The 14,635-nt window shown below is 54.4% G+C and overlaps 1 protein-coding gene and 1 pseudogene across 1 annotated transcript in view; both read left to right on the top strand.

Annotated features, from left to right (window-relative positions):
* The first annotated feature begins 4,542 nt into the window (after positions 1–4,542).
* TMEM181 (transmembrane protein 181) overlaps positions 4,543–14,635 on the top strand; it is a 43,933-nt gene continuing 33,840 nt past the window's right edge. The window contains exon 1 of the mRNA XM_055433089.2: positions 4,543–4,686. Coding sequence (XP_055289064.1) covers positions 4,679–4,686 — 8 coding nt within the window. The 5' untranslated portion in view covers positions 4,543–4,678. The remainder of the gene's footprint in view (positions 4,687–14,635) is intronic.
* Positions 4,693–10,805, top strand: LOC148776372 (S-phase kinase-associated protein 1 pseudogene; annotated as a pseudogene).

Here is a 14,635-nt window from a genome sequence, read left to right on the forward strand (position 1 = left end):
TATTCAGGACTGATTTCCTTTAGGATGGACTGGTTGGGTCTCCTTACAGTCCAAGGGACTCTCAAGAGTCTTCTCCAACACCACAGTTTAAAAGTATCAATTCTTCAGTGCTCAGCTTTCTTTATAGTCTAACTCTCACACCCATACATGACTACTGGAAAAACCATAGCTTTGACTAGATGGACCTGTGTTGGTAATGTCTCTGCTTTTTAATATGCTGTCTAGGTTGGTCATAGTTTTTCTTCCAAGGAGCAAGCGTCTTTTAATTTCTCAGCTGCAGGAGGGTTAGGGAACAAATATTTGTACACCCTCCAAGTTTCAAGGTTGAAGTCTTAACCCCCAGCATAGGAGTAAGGAACTACTTAAAGGTTAAGTGAGCCTCTGTGGTAAAGCAGCTGCCTGCAATGCAGGAAATGCAGGTTCGATCCCTGGGTCAGGAAGATCCCCTGGAGAAGGAAATGGCAACCCATTCCATTATTCCTGCCTGGAGAATCCCATGGACAGAGGAGCCTGGTGGGCTACAGTCCACTGGGTCACAAAGAGTCAGACACGACTGAAGGTACTGAACACACACGCATGCAGTGTGAGGAAACAGACTTATATTGCGTAAGCCAGTCACTCTGCATTTTGTTGAGGCAGCCTGAGCTAAGACAGTAGGTTAGGAGGAACTGGACTGAGCCGTTTCTTTTCCTGAACTGGGGGCCTACTTAGAGCGTGAATACTCAGTGTTAGCTGTCACTGGTTATCCTTAACAAGAGAGGCCAGGAAACCACGGCGGAGTATCTACTAAATGCGAGACGAACGTCCCTTGCTAAGCTGGGAAATGCATTGCGTCCCTTGAAGCAGATAGCTGATTTCCTGGGGTAGCACAGCTTCTGCAGATGGGCCTCTTGAGTTGTTGCTTTGAACTCTGAAAAACAGCCCTGAGTGGGAGTCAGCATGCTGCAGGCTGGTGGGCTTGACTCTGGTCCTATTCTAGAAGGAGATTATTTAAAAGAAATGGTTTATTGACCCTTAGGAGATGAACATCAGGTCTGAGTAGGGTTTTTTAAGAATAAGTGGTATCAGACCAATCTTGTTTGTGACATCGAGACCCTTTTTGAGGCAAGTAGTATTAGTAGGAGTGTTAGTCCCTCAGTCGTGTCCGACTCTTTGCGATTCCATGGACTGCAGCCCTCCAGGCTCCTCTGTCCATGGGATTCTCTAGGCAAGAATACTGGAGTGGACTGCCATTCCCTTCTCCAGAGGATCTTCTTGACCCAGGATCAGCAAGGCAAGGTGTCAAATGAGCTTCCCAGGTGGTGCTACTGGTAAAGAACCTAAGAGAAACAGGCTCAATCTCTGGGTCCAAAACATTCCCTGGAGGTGAAAATGACAACCTACTCCATTACCCTTACCTGGAGAATCCCACAGACAGAGGAGCCTGGTGGGCTATGGTCCATAGGGTTGTAAAGAGTCGGACACCACTGAAGCGACTTAGCATAGCAGAGCAGGGTTTCAAATACATACATACTCATTTACCCATGGATCAAATTTCCCAATTAAATAGGATTACTGAGGAATACTGTGGATATACTATAGCTGGATTTTAGAAGGTTTTAAAATAAGAACAAGGTTGATAAATGTGGGCTGTCTCTGTGGTTAGAGGGACTCCAGCTGGGGCTCATTTGCATCGGAGCATCTCTGTGGTTTGAGAGACGCTAGCTGGTGGCCCGTTTGCATCCGGCCTCCACTGGTCACGCTGCATCCCTGTCACCTTCAATAATGCATGAAATGCCAACACTGGAGGTCCCACGCTGGGGTCAGGTCTTCCGGGGTTCTTTCCAACAGTTCCTGAGAAAAAGCACTTCACCTCTTCAGGCCTGTTTCCTGTCTATAAATGAGGACGATGGCCACTGGTAACTCATCAAGCTGGTAGGAGAATCTACAGGCCTGAGGCTTTGCAGGTGCTCAGCAATTGTTGGTTGTTCCCACTGGAGAGCATGAACCTGAGCGAGAGCGGAGGGGGCAGCCTGAGAGAGTAATGGGCCCAGGGGTGGAGGCTGCCCACGCACTCACTCTCAGGCTGACACAGGCTCACCTGCAGCCTGCTACTTCTGAGCTTAACGGGGGAGGTGCCCAACAGCAGCACGCTTGGAGGTGGGGGACCTGAAGGGACGTGAGGGATGGCTGAGCATCAGACCAGCTTCCTCCAAAGCCCGGCATGCCGGGGTCCCTCTCGCTTGGTCACAGCATCACGGCACCCTCCGTGTCCTCTCCCGGCACAGTGCTGACGATGTAATTCTTTGGTTGTTGTTTGTTCGGCTGACTGTGTCCCACTAGGAGGCTAGTCCCAGGAGGAAGGCGACTTGCCATGGATTCCACCTTGTCTTTCCAGAGCTGAGAAGCGTGCCCGGCCCACCTTGAGTGCTCAGTTAAGGTTGGAAGAACAGACGAGTTCTTCCAGATGAGGATAAGAGGGATGGAAGTGACGCAGGGCCCCAGCTCAAGGGAGGACCACTTCCTGGAGAAGTTACCAGGAGGCAGTGTGGGCCTCAACTCTTTTAAGACCTGGAGTCATCGGAAGAGAGCAAGGGGTCTGTGGGGATGTCTCGGGGAGGTGAGGTTGCCTGCCCAGTCCTCCAAGCAGGCATTTCTATACCTGATAAGCCTGGCTGCAACTGAGAGTTCAAAGCCGGCTGCCTCTGGACAAATGCAGCCACCAATGTGTTTGGTTTCATCCTCATTAAAATATTTTGTTGAACAAGTTTGCAACGTTTCAGAATCGGAAGGCTGTCACCTGAAAACTCTCATTTGAAGTCAAACTCTTTTCAAAGCGCTGAGTGGCAGCTGCCCCCTTTAGACACTGCTACCCCGCCTGTCCCTGCAGCTACTGGCGTTTACATTTCCTGGTCTTGCCAGGAAGAACCCTGTTCCTCTGAGACTGTATGAAAAGAATTCGAGAGATAGTCTTTTGTTATTCCTTTAGGAATCGCAGTTTCAGATTCAGAGAGTGAATGGAATTTCTTGTCCTAATTACCCAGGATTCAGGCTGTTGCTTGGCCTGGTAACCCCGTCCCCGCCACACTCCCCACCCCCAAGCCCACTCTAACTTTCTAACCTTCACCCCATGAGCCCAGACACCATGTATTCTCTTCCACCCCACCCCTACCCCCACTGACTATAGGTGCCCTTCCTCAGTGCCTCCGAGCAAATCCACGCTGGTCACACTTTGCTTTGGTAACTGTTAATACCTCTGCCTCTAAGTTTGCTGAGCAGGGACTGGGTGTTCATGGTGGCATCTTCAAGCTAGTCGACAGGTTAGTGAGCGAATGAGAAAAGCACCAGGAACGCGGCTGGAGTCTTTCATTTTCCCTCATTCAGACTGATTTTAAATAGGCCCCCAGCAACATTTCTGGACTTTCAGGGGACATTTTACCCAGTGCTCCGATCTGGAAATATCTTCATCTGTCGTTGTTTTCAGAACTTTAGAACCGTGAGGCAAGATGCTAAATCTAGAAAGTGCTTTTGGTCAGCTCATGTCTCCACACCGTGTAGAAACAAGTCAGACTGCGATGTTTCTGAACACTTGCTCCTGTCCGGGTGCCTCAGCAGAACGGTGACCTGCAGGGTCACGCTGTCAGCTCTGTGGGCAGTGGGACCCACACACATCCCCCCTGAGAGACAGCGCTTGTACTGGGACAGAAAACCTGCATGCTCTGGTGGTCGGAGTTAGAAAAAAGTTACCAGAAAAGCTCCCCTGTCCTCATCACTTGGGTGTGTCAGAGGTTTGCCCCAGTTTTTAATGTCTTTGCAGTCACAAACCTCTTTGTGAAAACGGAAGGTTACAGACTCCCTCACCAGAAAAATGCAGACACCTATGGGGGACGACAGAGAATGAGATGGCTGGATGGCATCACCGACTTGATGGACATGAGTTTGAGTGAACTCTGGGAGCTGGTGATGGACAGGGAGGCCTGGCGTGCTGTGATTCATGGGGTCGCGGAGAGTCGGACACGACTGAGCGACTGAAGTGATAGGGGAGGGTATGGCAACCCACTCCAGTATTCATGCCTGGAGAATCCCCATGGACACATGGACAGAGGAGCCTGGTGGGCTACAGTCCATGGGGTCACAAAGAGTCGGACACAACTGAAGTGACTTGCCACACAGGCAAGGGTGTCCATGCAGACACCTTTCAGACAACAGAGGGCATTCCTGGACTCCCACGGCCATTCTCACGCCGAGATGAAGACACCCTGGAAGCAAAGGGTGGCTGACCTAACGTGCTGTCCCCTCCGCTGGGCGCAAGGAGTGAGAGTCGCATTCTATTGCGAACCCTTGTCTGACACCCCCCTCCACCCCGCTACCCAGGGCCCGCCTCGGCGCTCGAAGGGCTCAGGGGACGGGGTCGCGCCGCGGGGGCCTCCCCGGCGGCCTGGAGGCGAGGCCTGGCTGGGCTGCCCGCCCCGCCCGGGCCGGCCCCTGTCCCCGGGCCCGCGTCCCCGCCAGCCCTGCGCCCGCCTCCGCCGGCCCGCCCCTCGGCGAGCCGCTTCCGCGCACGTGACCGGGCCGCGCGTCGCGCTCGGGCGAGTCTCCCGGAGCCGGCTCTGCCCGGGCCGCTGTCCGTCCGGCCCCGGCTGCCGCGGCTGCAGTGAGCGCCCCCAGCCCGCCGGGCGCCGAGGGCCGCGCCGCCGCGATGGAACCGTGAGTGCCGGCCCGGGCGTGGGGGTGCGGGGCGGGGAGTCCCTGGGGCCCCCCGGGCCCCGAATTGGGGCTCCTCCGTTCGGCTCCGGGAGGCCGGCTGCGGGACCCCCGCCCACGTGGAGCCCGGGGAGGGCTCGGCGCAGGGGCCGCCCCGCGGGCCCGCCGGCCCAGCTGGAGTTGGCGTCGGAGACGGGGTCAGGGTTCCATCCAGGGCAGGACTCGGCCCGAGCGAGCGCAGCGCAGGAAGGCCCTGCTCGCCCCGGGGAGCCGGGTGGCCCCGTCTTTCCCCAGGGCAGCGCCATGGAGATGGCTGAGAAGTGCCTTGTCGCCCCCCCGGACCCCCTGCCCGGCCTTCCTGCTGCAAAGGCGGTGACCCCTTGCCCCGGGCCGAGGCCCTGTGCATCCCTGCCCTCTGTCCAGGCGCCAGGTGGAGGGCGCGGCGCTCGTGGGCTCTTTGATGATGCTGCCACGTTGGGAGCTCGCCGCAAGCCTCTTCAGATGTGGGGACACCAGGCTTACGAGTTGCACAGTCTGCTGACTTCAGGCTTTTACTTCTGTGAAGTGAAGGGGTTTTAATGAGTAAAAAAACCAGTTCATGGCCTCAGACGCCGTCCTAGAGCTTGCAGCTGACGCCACAGAGTCACCTGGGTGTTCCTCAGGGGACATCCGGAAAAGAAGTTTCAGTCTTGAGTCGCAAACGGTGGCGAGAACAGGGTCCCGGTGTGTCTGCGGCGGGGAGCGGCGTCTGACGGGAGGTGTGGAGGGCAGGTCCCCACAACCGAAGGCTGCCCTGAGAGGGGACTGTGAGAGCGTCTCTGTGTGTCTGAGGTTTTAGAGGCTGAAAGGTTTGCAGTGCACTTCTGCTCATTTCTCTGTGGACGTAGAGACGCAGGATCTGGGCGTGTTGCCTGAATGCAAACACATGTTTTGCAAGGATAGGTTTTTTCTCCTACTTGTGTGTTTCTGACCTGATCACTTTAGCTCAACATGGGAAACCTGACTTGAATAAAATATCACACACTTGCAAAAAAATAACACCCAGATGGGTGTTTTAAAGGTCTTCCTTTTAATTAAACCCCAGATGGAGGTAAGATAGCAGTATTGCCTCTGCCCAACTCTGGGGCGCAACATTCATTTGTGAAGCGAGAAGTGAAAGTGTTAGTTGCTCAGTGCTGTCCAACTCTGCGACCCCTTGGACTGTAGCCCGCCAGGCTCTTCTGTCCATGGGATTTCCCAAGCAAGAATATTGGAGCGAGTTGCCATTTCTTCCTCCAGGGGATCTTCCCAACCCAGGGATCGAACCCACCTCTCCTGCACTTCAGGCAGATTCTTTTCCATCTGAGCCACCAGGCAAGTCCAGTTATGTGAACAGTACTTCTGGGAACACTGTGAAATTGTGACCCTGTGGCCTAGTGACAAGCAGCATGTTGAGGCCCTCACGTACCGAATCTCCTTGGGCCTGCACAGCACAGCAGCCCGAGTCTTAGAATCACTCCCCTGCAGAGGGTTGGCCACCAGATGCTGTCCTGTCGAGCAGGTGGCCCAGGAGTGCTTATACAGAGGTCAGCTGGCCACATCGTCCAGCGCTCAGAACGGCACAGACCTGAAAATGAGAAAAAAGTCTTTGGCAACAAATAAAAATCCTGCCTTCCGGCTGTATTGCCCTTGTTCTCCATCTTTCAGTTTTGCTGTTTGACGCTGCCACCCTGCTCACTTCAGCCTCCGGCCCGCCATCTCCTTGAGGCCTAACACCATGCCTTCCGTTAAGTTGCAGAGTTCTGATGGAGAGATATTCTAAGTTGATGTTGAAATTGCAAAACAGTCTGTGACCATGAAGACTCCATTGAAAGATTTGGGAATGGGTGATGAAGGAGATGATGATCCAGTCCCCTTGCCAAACGTTAATGCAGCAATATTAAAAAAGGTCATTCAGTGGTGCACCCACCACAAGGATGATCCTCCCCCTCCTGAGGATGATAACAAAGAAAAATGAACAGATGATATACCTGTTTGGGATCAAGAATTCCTGAAAGTTGACCAAGGGACACTCTTTGAGCTTGTATTGGCAGCAAACTACTTAGATGTTAAAGGTTTGCTTGATGTCTGCAAGACTGTTGCTGATTTGATCAAGGGGAAAACTGAGGAGATTCGAAAGACATTCACTATCAAAAATGATTTTACTGAAGAAGAGGAAGCCCAGGTACGCAGAGAGAACCAGGGGTGTGAGAAGTGAAATTTCGTGTGTGACACCGTGACACTGTAAGGATTATTCCAAATACTAGATGCACTGCTTGGTTTATGATTGTTAATATTAGAAAAACAGGCAGCAAATGCAGCAGCAAGTCAATTATATTTTTAGCAGAATGTTGTCCTCATTGCACGTGTAGTTTCAGTACAGTCCCCAAACTTACGGCCCAGTTTCTTCTAGTTTCTTTTCTTTGCTCCGAATAAAATTGAACTGTGGGATCCCTATGGAAAGTGGCATTTTGGGCTTTCCCTTTTTGTAAAGCAATTTCTGCCTAGTTTATTGTCCAGTTAATTTTAGTTTAGTGACTTTTAAAGTTGGCATTGTAAATAAAGCAACTTGCAAAAAAAAAAAAAAATCTTCCAAAAAAGCCTGGAAATCTAAAGCATGTACAGGACTCCAGTGCCTGGTAGGGTCAAAGTGCTCATGTTGGTACATGTGACGAGGCGCCTGTGGCACCAAAGGTGAGAAGTGACAGGGGCAGGAAGAGAAAGCAGAAGCAAGAACGGGCTGGGGGAGACTGGGGGCGAACAGAGCGGCTGCAGGAGCAGGCTTCCGGGCTGGGGGGATTCACGCGGGGCTGTTGCCCTGACCCCTCTGCTCAGGTGCGTCCCAGCCTATTCTTTTTAAAAGGTCAGGAGAGGTTGCCGTCAGAAAAAAAAAAAGAGTTCCCAGTTCTAAAAGCTTTATGCTTATGTTTCCTGCAAACACTTTCCTTTTCTGGTAGGACTAGGGAAGCGAGAGGTTCTGGGAGTTAAGTGTGGGACGGGGGAGGGTGTGTCTCAATTTATTGCTAAAAGTGACTAACAGGAACACCTGTTTGAGCTGCAAGGCCCCAGCGGCTGAGATTTCTCAGGTTCATTTGTTGCCTTGCTCTGACGCAGGCCGTTTCTCTGACGGTTTCTATCAGGTCGCCTCTTGTGTGTGTCTTGATTGGCACTTATGGCCAGTTTTTGAAGAGTGTATTTTGCAAGTCTCCTTCCGCCTGGGTGCATTTAAGCGTAGAAAAAAAATACGTTATTCAGACTTCTGCTGCAGCAAGTGGGTGGCACAGAGGAGCCCTGCGGTGGTGGCTGTGTCCCAGGTCTTCTGAGTGTCCTGGGGCCCTAGGGGACAGCAAACCTGGGTGAGTGTCCTGTTCATTCAACTGTAGAGCTATTTAGATTTGCGTCCCTTACTTAGGATGGTCTCTTTTCTGAACCAGAAGGATCTCCAGAACTAACGAAAGGTGACGGAGTGTTTACTGTGTGCTTGTGTGGCACTTTATATTTGTCCTTCCCCGTAACCCTCGTCGCCTCCCTTCCTGTTGAGAGGTTTCTCTCATCCCAGTTGTCCAGATGAGGACACTGAGGTGCAGGGAAGTCCAGGCGGGTTTCTCCAGGTCACCAAGGACGAAAGGCCTACGGTTTGGGGCTCCTGCACCTGGCTGCAGTCACTGCTGGCCCTGACCGAGCATTCGCAAGGTTCCCCGTTGTAACTCACGTTGTCATCACAGCAGTTTCCTGAATTTTACAGTTCAGGAATTAGACGCTCCAGAAGGTGACGTGGTTCTCCCCAGATCACCCTGCTGGTCGGTGGGGCACGGGCCTTCCAGCCTGCAGAGCCCGAGTTCTTAACCTCTGGGCTGGGTGCTACCTGGCGCGGGGCCTGCTTCCTTGCTCTGTTTGCATTGGGAAGGGTATTCGATGACCTGACCAACACGCTTCTGGGTCTGTGTCCCTGGGGCTGTGGCCTGGCAAGCAAGGATAACACATGAATTCGTGGCTCCTTGAGCAGCTTGGAACATCGTTCATCAGAATACATTTTGAGTTTGTTGGGCCTTGAATATCTGTCTAATGGCCTTTTGGAATAAGGATAATTTTTGTGTGATACATTCAAGTTGGTTGATTGAAGTTTCAGAATTCTTGGGACTTCCCTGGTAGTCCAGTGACTGGGACCCTGTTCCTCCAGTGCAGGGGGCCTCGGTCAGGGAACTAGATTCTACTAGATGCTGTGACTAAGAGTTCGAGTGCGGTAACGAAGACCTGGCACAGCCAAATAAATAAAAATATTTTTTAAAAAATTTCAGAATTCTTATTCTCCTTCTCAAGCCCCATTAAATGGTGGGTCATTTAAAATGGAGAGTTTGGTGAGGCTGCCGTGGAGTGGTGGGTCTCCTTTCTGCTTCTGACCTTGTGGGTTCAAATTCCACCTCCGTGTCCTGCTGACTGGGACCTTGGCGGGTATATACTCTCCCCAGCCTGTGCTCTCCCATCTGTAAATTGGGCTGATGATACCTGCCTCACAGAGAAACACCTGGCTGGGTACCAGGTAGGTGCTTAGGGAATACACCTGATGCCTTTCCTGCAGTTGGGTGGGCTCTCTAATCCAGAGTAGGGGCAATATTACATGGATCTTCAAGGGTATCAGGAGGATGAAAACTGAGGTTTTTTTTCTTTTAAGAAAAAGTAGAGGGTAGGGCAAAAGCACAACCATTCCTCTTCATAACTAACGCAGTTGAGTCCTTCCTCGGTGCTTACCACACTCCTCTGAGAGTTTCATTTTTTTCTCCCTCCCTGTCAGTATTATTCTGCCCACCTCTGATTTTTGGACGAGGACACTGACGCCCCGAGAAGTTACCTGGTTGCCCACCCAGTGTCTGCCTAGGAAGTGGGGAAGCCAGGATTTGAACCCAGCCTGACAGGCACCAGGCTGGCCCTTTGGGCCTGGGGAGATGAGACCACTTTTTGATACAGATTGTGAGAAAAATGAAATCTTAACTGAAACGTGAGAACTAGCTGAGAGATGGAACATCCCTTTCCACCGCCCAGATTCCACATTTCTAATTCTACAGTGGGAAACCTGGGTATATGGTGAGCAAATAGCAGCATTTGTAATCCTGAAACAGCTTTAGTCTTTATTTACCCGCTGTACCGTGACTCGACGAGCCGAGCAAAGACAGGTAATTCTCTGGTGTCACGGAGCTGTGTCAGAGCTGGACAGGATCTGTGATGGCGTCTTCTGGGACAGAAGTCTGCAGGCTGCATATCCATTAGGGCTGGCTTTGACCCTCACGTGGAGAAAATGTGACTCTGAGCCCCTGCAGCTTCTGGGGCTGTTTCTCCCGCCTGGCTGCGTGCCGGTCACCCCCGGTGGCTCTTGTCCCCGCAGAAGCCGTGGTGCTCCCTGTCCCCCACCCCTCTCTCCGCCTCACTGAGAGACTCACCCTGCAGTGTGTTCTCCACTCACTCAGGTGTGGTCCACCGCCTGGCCCTTCTGCTCCAGCCGATAAAGAGGCTCATTGAGTGCTCGCCTCCCCCGAGGTTTCTTTCTAGTGCTCTTTTATGAACTCTTATGAGGCCTACGTGGGAAGGAGAAGTGCTTAGTGGGCAAAGGAGCGTTGGCCGTCGGCCGCTCAGGAGTGCCCGGCGGCCCTGATGGGGACCCGGGCTTGTCCGCTGGCCGAGGGTGCCCCGGGGTGGGCCCTTGCTGGAACCGCCTTGGCCAGTTCGCTGACACTGAGGGCAAAGGTCAGAGCCACCAAGGTGTCAGAGGAAAAAGTTACACGTTGACAATTAAGTAGCAGGGAAAATAATGAGAACCTGGGAAAAGCAGGGAGAGTCAGTAGTCACTGAACACCTGGCATTTGTGAGGCACAGCACTGGGCACCCTGAGGGCAGAGGGGAGCTCCACGTGGGGGTTTTGGGGGGGCTGCAGACAGTTGTCACCCACGGGGAAATCCAGGGACAGGCGTGTGTGCCCCCCACCCTCCTGCAGGGGGAGACAGCTGCTTCCTCAGAGCAGCCAGTTGGTGAGGGGCCTCCGAGGAGGCAGGACCTCAGGGGGTCCGGGAGGGTGGGGGCTGGAAAGAGGGGCCGGATGGTGGCCTTGGGGACGGACGTCGGCCTCGACAGCAGTGCCTCAGCACCAGGGACGGCCGGGGTCTGTCTCACGTTCGGAAAGGGCTGCCCAGGTGCCTTGAACTAGGAGGTTCCCACGTCTCCATGACTGCCCTGAAGTTTTGCTTTTCGTTTTGGTTTGTTTTTAGGGTGTGGGTATCAACGGAAATCTTTCAGTTCTGATAGAATATCTCATGAAAGGTGGCTGACACACCGGAGAGGGGGGTCCGGAATTTGAGGCGGGAATGGCCAAGGTTAATCTGATGGCTCTGGGGACCCAGGCAGGGGCGGGGGGCTGTCTCCTTTCTGTTCCTGCATCCTAGTCTGTGGGTGGTACCCACCCTCTTACTTGTGGCGGGCGTGCTGACAGGCAGTGCCTCCCCTCAGGCAGCGCCCGGCTGGTTTCCCTCAGGCTGCAGGCCAGCAGAGAGGCAGCCTGGGAAGGGGAGAGTCTGGCATTTTCAGCCTCTGTTGTGGGGGCGCTGGTTTCGCAGTCAGGGGACCAGGGTGGGAGGCAGGCAGAGGATACTCCTGGAAAGACAGCAAGTAGTGCTTCTGCCCCACCCTGAAGATCCCTTCCTCCCACGGCCGTGTGTCCCAGCGGACACGCCCCTAGGTGTGCAACACGCATGCCCCCGAGAGTCGTGAGGTGCTTGGCTGTCTCCGCGAGTGACAGGGGAGTTGCTGGAGGACTGGCTTCCACAGGAGCAGATGGGGGAGCAGAGCTGGGCCGGGGGCTAAGGGGGGTTCGCAGGATGGCTGGGGCCGCACCATCCTGGGGAAGCTGGCAGAGGCTCAGCCCGCACAGTGAGAAGGGCCAGCCTCGTGTATCTTGAGGGTTTTGTGGATGCGTCAGCGGTGGGGAGGGAGGAAGAGACTCCAGAGGTTTCTGGCCTCAGCAGCCCGGTTGGAGCTGCCCGTTCCCGAGGCGGGGAGACTGCAGGGCTCCCGTGGGAGGCCGGGGGTCCGGCTCTCAGCGCGGCACCCCCAAGATGCCCACCCGACGTCGGCGTGGATTCTCTGCAAAGGCGTTCCGCCTGCACCAGGCCAGGTCCAGCCAGGCGGAGACAGGGCCGTGCGCGCGCTCACCTCCGAAGCAGGCTGCCCTGCCTGGGGAGTCCGAGCTGAGAGCAGGGGCGGGAGCGGCCTCGAGGGGGTCCTAGTCAGGTGAAGAGGGTGCTCGCCTGGGAGAGCCCTGCAGGACGGGTGTCCTGCCGTTTTTTCCTCCTGGGAATGGAGATCTCCACAAACTCCCCTTCCTTGGAAGTGTCCATGGGAAACGTGATGAAAACGCATGGTGGAGGGGAGGCAGGGTTCCCCGTGATTTGGATTAAAGCTGCAATTTTGGGTGTTGGCTTTCTAAGAAAAGGGGTTGTAGGTTCTCTAGGAAGTATGTCTGTGATATCGTAAATCACCCGTGAAACCGAGATTTAGTTTCAAAGGGACCCAGAGAGTCCAGGCTGGCGCTAAGGTGACAGTCTGTTCCATCTCTGCTCCATCACATTGGAAAGGTCTCCCAAGGGTGGAGGGGCTCCATCAAGGCCAGGATTTGAGAGCATGTGTGTGTTAGAGGCCTGAGCGTGACATGCACGGACCCAGAGAGGAAGACTGACGTACGGGTCCCCTCAAGAGCAGGAAAAGAGAGACGTGCTCGTGAGCCAGCAGGGTTTTGTAGGAAGTCTTCCTGCCCTGCTTATCGAGGTAGAAGACTTCATCTGTGACTGCGCTTGACCCAGCCAGGGTTCATGGGGAAACAGGAGCCGGTTCCTTGCTCCTGAACCTCTCACCACCAACTGTAGGGAACCGCATGAACACTTTGGAGAAAACTAATAAAAGTTGAGTTGAACAGATGTTTTCTGAGTGTGTACCGTGTGTCTCTCTGGCATCTGTGCAGTCGATTGATGCTTTATTTTCAGGCCCTCAGGCCTGTGGTGCTGACTAAACGTGCTGTAATGGTTTCATAGCCTGGGCAGCCGCGAGTGACGAAGAAGCAGGAGAAAGCTTCATGGAGACGGTGGGACACAGAGGTGAACCGTGAATGCTGGGTCAGGTTCGGATAGCAGGGAGAAAAGAGAGCATTTCAGACTGGGAGAGCAATACATGAATGGGCTTGTCTGGTATCTGGCTCGACCTCACTGGGAAGCTATATAGAACTTAAGCCCTAAATCCTGGAGTCTGAGGCTTATGTTTGAACCCTGCCTCTGCTTGGTAAAGAATCCGCCTGCAATGCGGGAAACCTGGGTTTGATCCCTGGCTTGGGAAGATCCCCTGCAGAAGGGAAAGGCTGCCCACTCCAGTATTCTGGCCTGGAGAATTCCATGGGCTGTAGAGTCTGTGGGGTTGCAAAGAGTCAGACACGACGGAGCGAATTTCACTTTCTCTTTCTGCGTTAAGATCCAGGGCAAGTCACCTGCCTCAGCCTGAGCGTTCTCATCTGTGAAATGGGACTGTTAATAGTCCCTACCTCAGAAAGCAGCTGTGATGACTAAGGGAGGTAGTAATTCTTGTAGGATACATGCAGGGTGGTAGGAATTTAGGGAAGGATTTGGGGGACCCTCGAAAGCCATAACAAGGAGTTTAAGCTGAGTTGCGTTGGCTGTGGGAGCGGCGTAGACCTTCTGTGCTGGGGTAGCATGTTAACGGTGCTGTGACACCCGCAGAGGAAGACGCACCTGAAAGACTGTTGCAGGGCTCACGTGGGAGGGGACCAGGGCCTGGACTGCGAGGCTGACGAGCAGGGAGCAGAGAGGAGGAGGCAGCGAGGCGACACCTCTTCTGGGCCGGCGGTGCGGGATGAACCTCTGAGAGACAGGTGGCGAGTGACCCCAGGGCTCTCGGACGTCGGGATGGAGAAAGGTGGGAGGCAGGAAACGGGCAGTAGAACCAGAGGCTTCCTTGATGCTATTTTGTTTGTTTCATGGGTTCAGTTTCAAACCTCTTGACTGTGAAGTGATGTAGGACTTCCAAGGTGTTTTGGGAGCCACAGTTTCTGAGTGGGGTCCGGGGCAGGCAGGAGGTTGGGGACTTTCCCGGGGGCAGGAGGACTGTTAGAGAGAAAGCAGGAGCTCCATGGTGGGCGCCTGCGTGTCCTCAGCCAGGGGTCCTGAATCCGGGCCGGAGAGTTTCCAGAAGAGGGTGGGCGACCGTGGAGCAGCAGGGTCTGGCCGCGTCCGTTTTCTTTTTTTCTGCGCTGCTTTCTGGACTCTGAGCAGAGACCAGCCTGCTGGCGGCCTAGTCACAGGGCTGCAGGCCCTCTGCTCATGGGTTCGTGCCCAGGTATGGGCAGTTTTAGGCTTTAGCTTGGCTGCGGGGATGTGTGGGCAGATCAGCAGGGAGGTGGGCTGGGCAGAGGGACTCGTGGGTGCCCGGTCAAGAAGGGACGCCAGGAGGCGCAGAGCCTGAGATGCTGGGGGGCTTCATGGAGGAGCGGTGGCCCTGGGTGGGTCTCGCCTCGTGGTGGCGTCTCGGAGTTCTCTGGACTGGGGTCATCAGTGCGGGCCTGCGGTGCTGTCCCCGGGGTGTTGGGAGTCTCCGGGTTCTGGGTGAGCTGTTTGAAAGCGTTCAGGGACACGTGGCGAGTAGGCCAGTGGAGGGGGGCATGTCGTCAGCCTGTCCTGTGGTCTGGGCGGTATCCCCTGGCCCAGGACATCGGAGCTGTTGCATCCCTCTGGCATGAGGTGGGGTCCTGCCACTCGGGAAGTGGGGAGCAGAGAGACACGGGGCCCGGGGCCCAGCCCATTCCCTGCAAACCCAGGCCAGCTGGGCTGGTTGTGTGATGCCATTCGCTCATCCTGGGGGCTTATTTTGCCTCCTCTGCGTCTTTTTT

This window comes from Moschus berezovskii, chromosome 10 (assembly GCF_049115385.1).
Source record: "Moschus berezovskii isolate FMDL1 chromosome 10, NW_MosBer_1.0, whole genome shotgun sequence".
NCBI classification, from domain to species: domain Eukaryota; kingdom Metazoa; phylum Chordata; class Mammalia; order Artiodactyla; family Moschidae; genus Moschus; species Moschus berezovskii.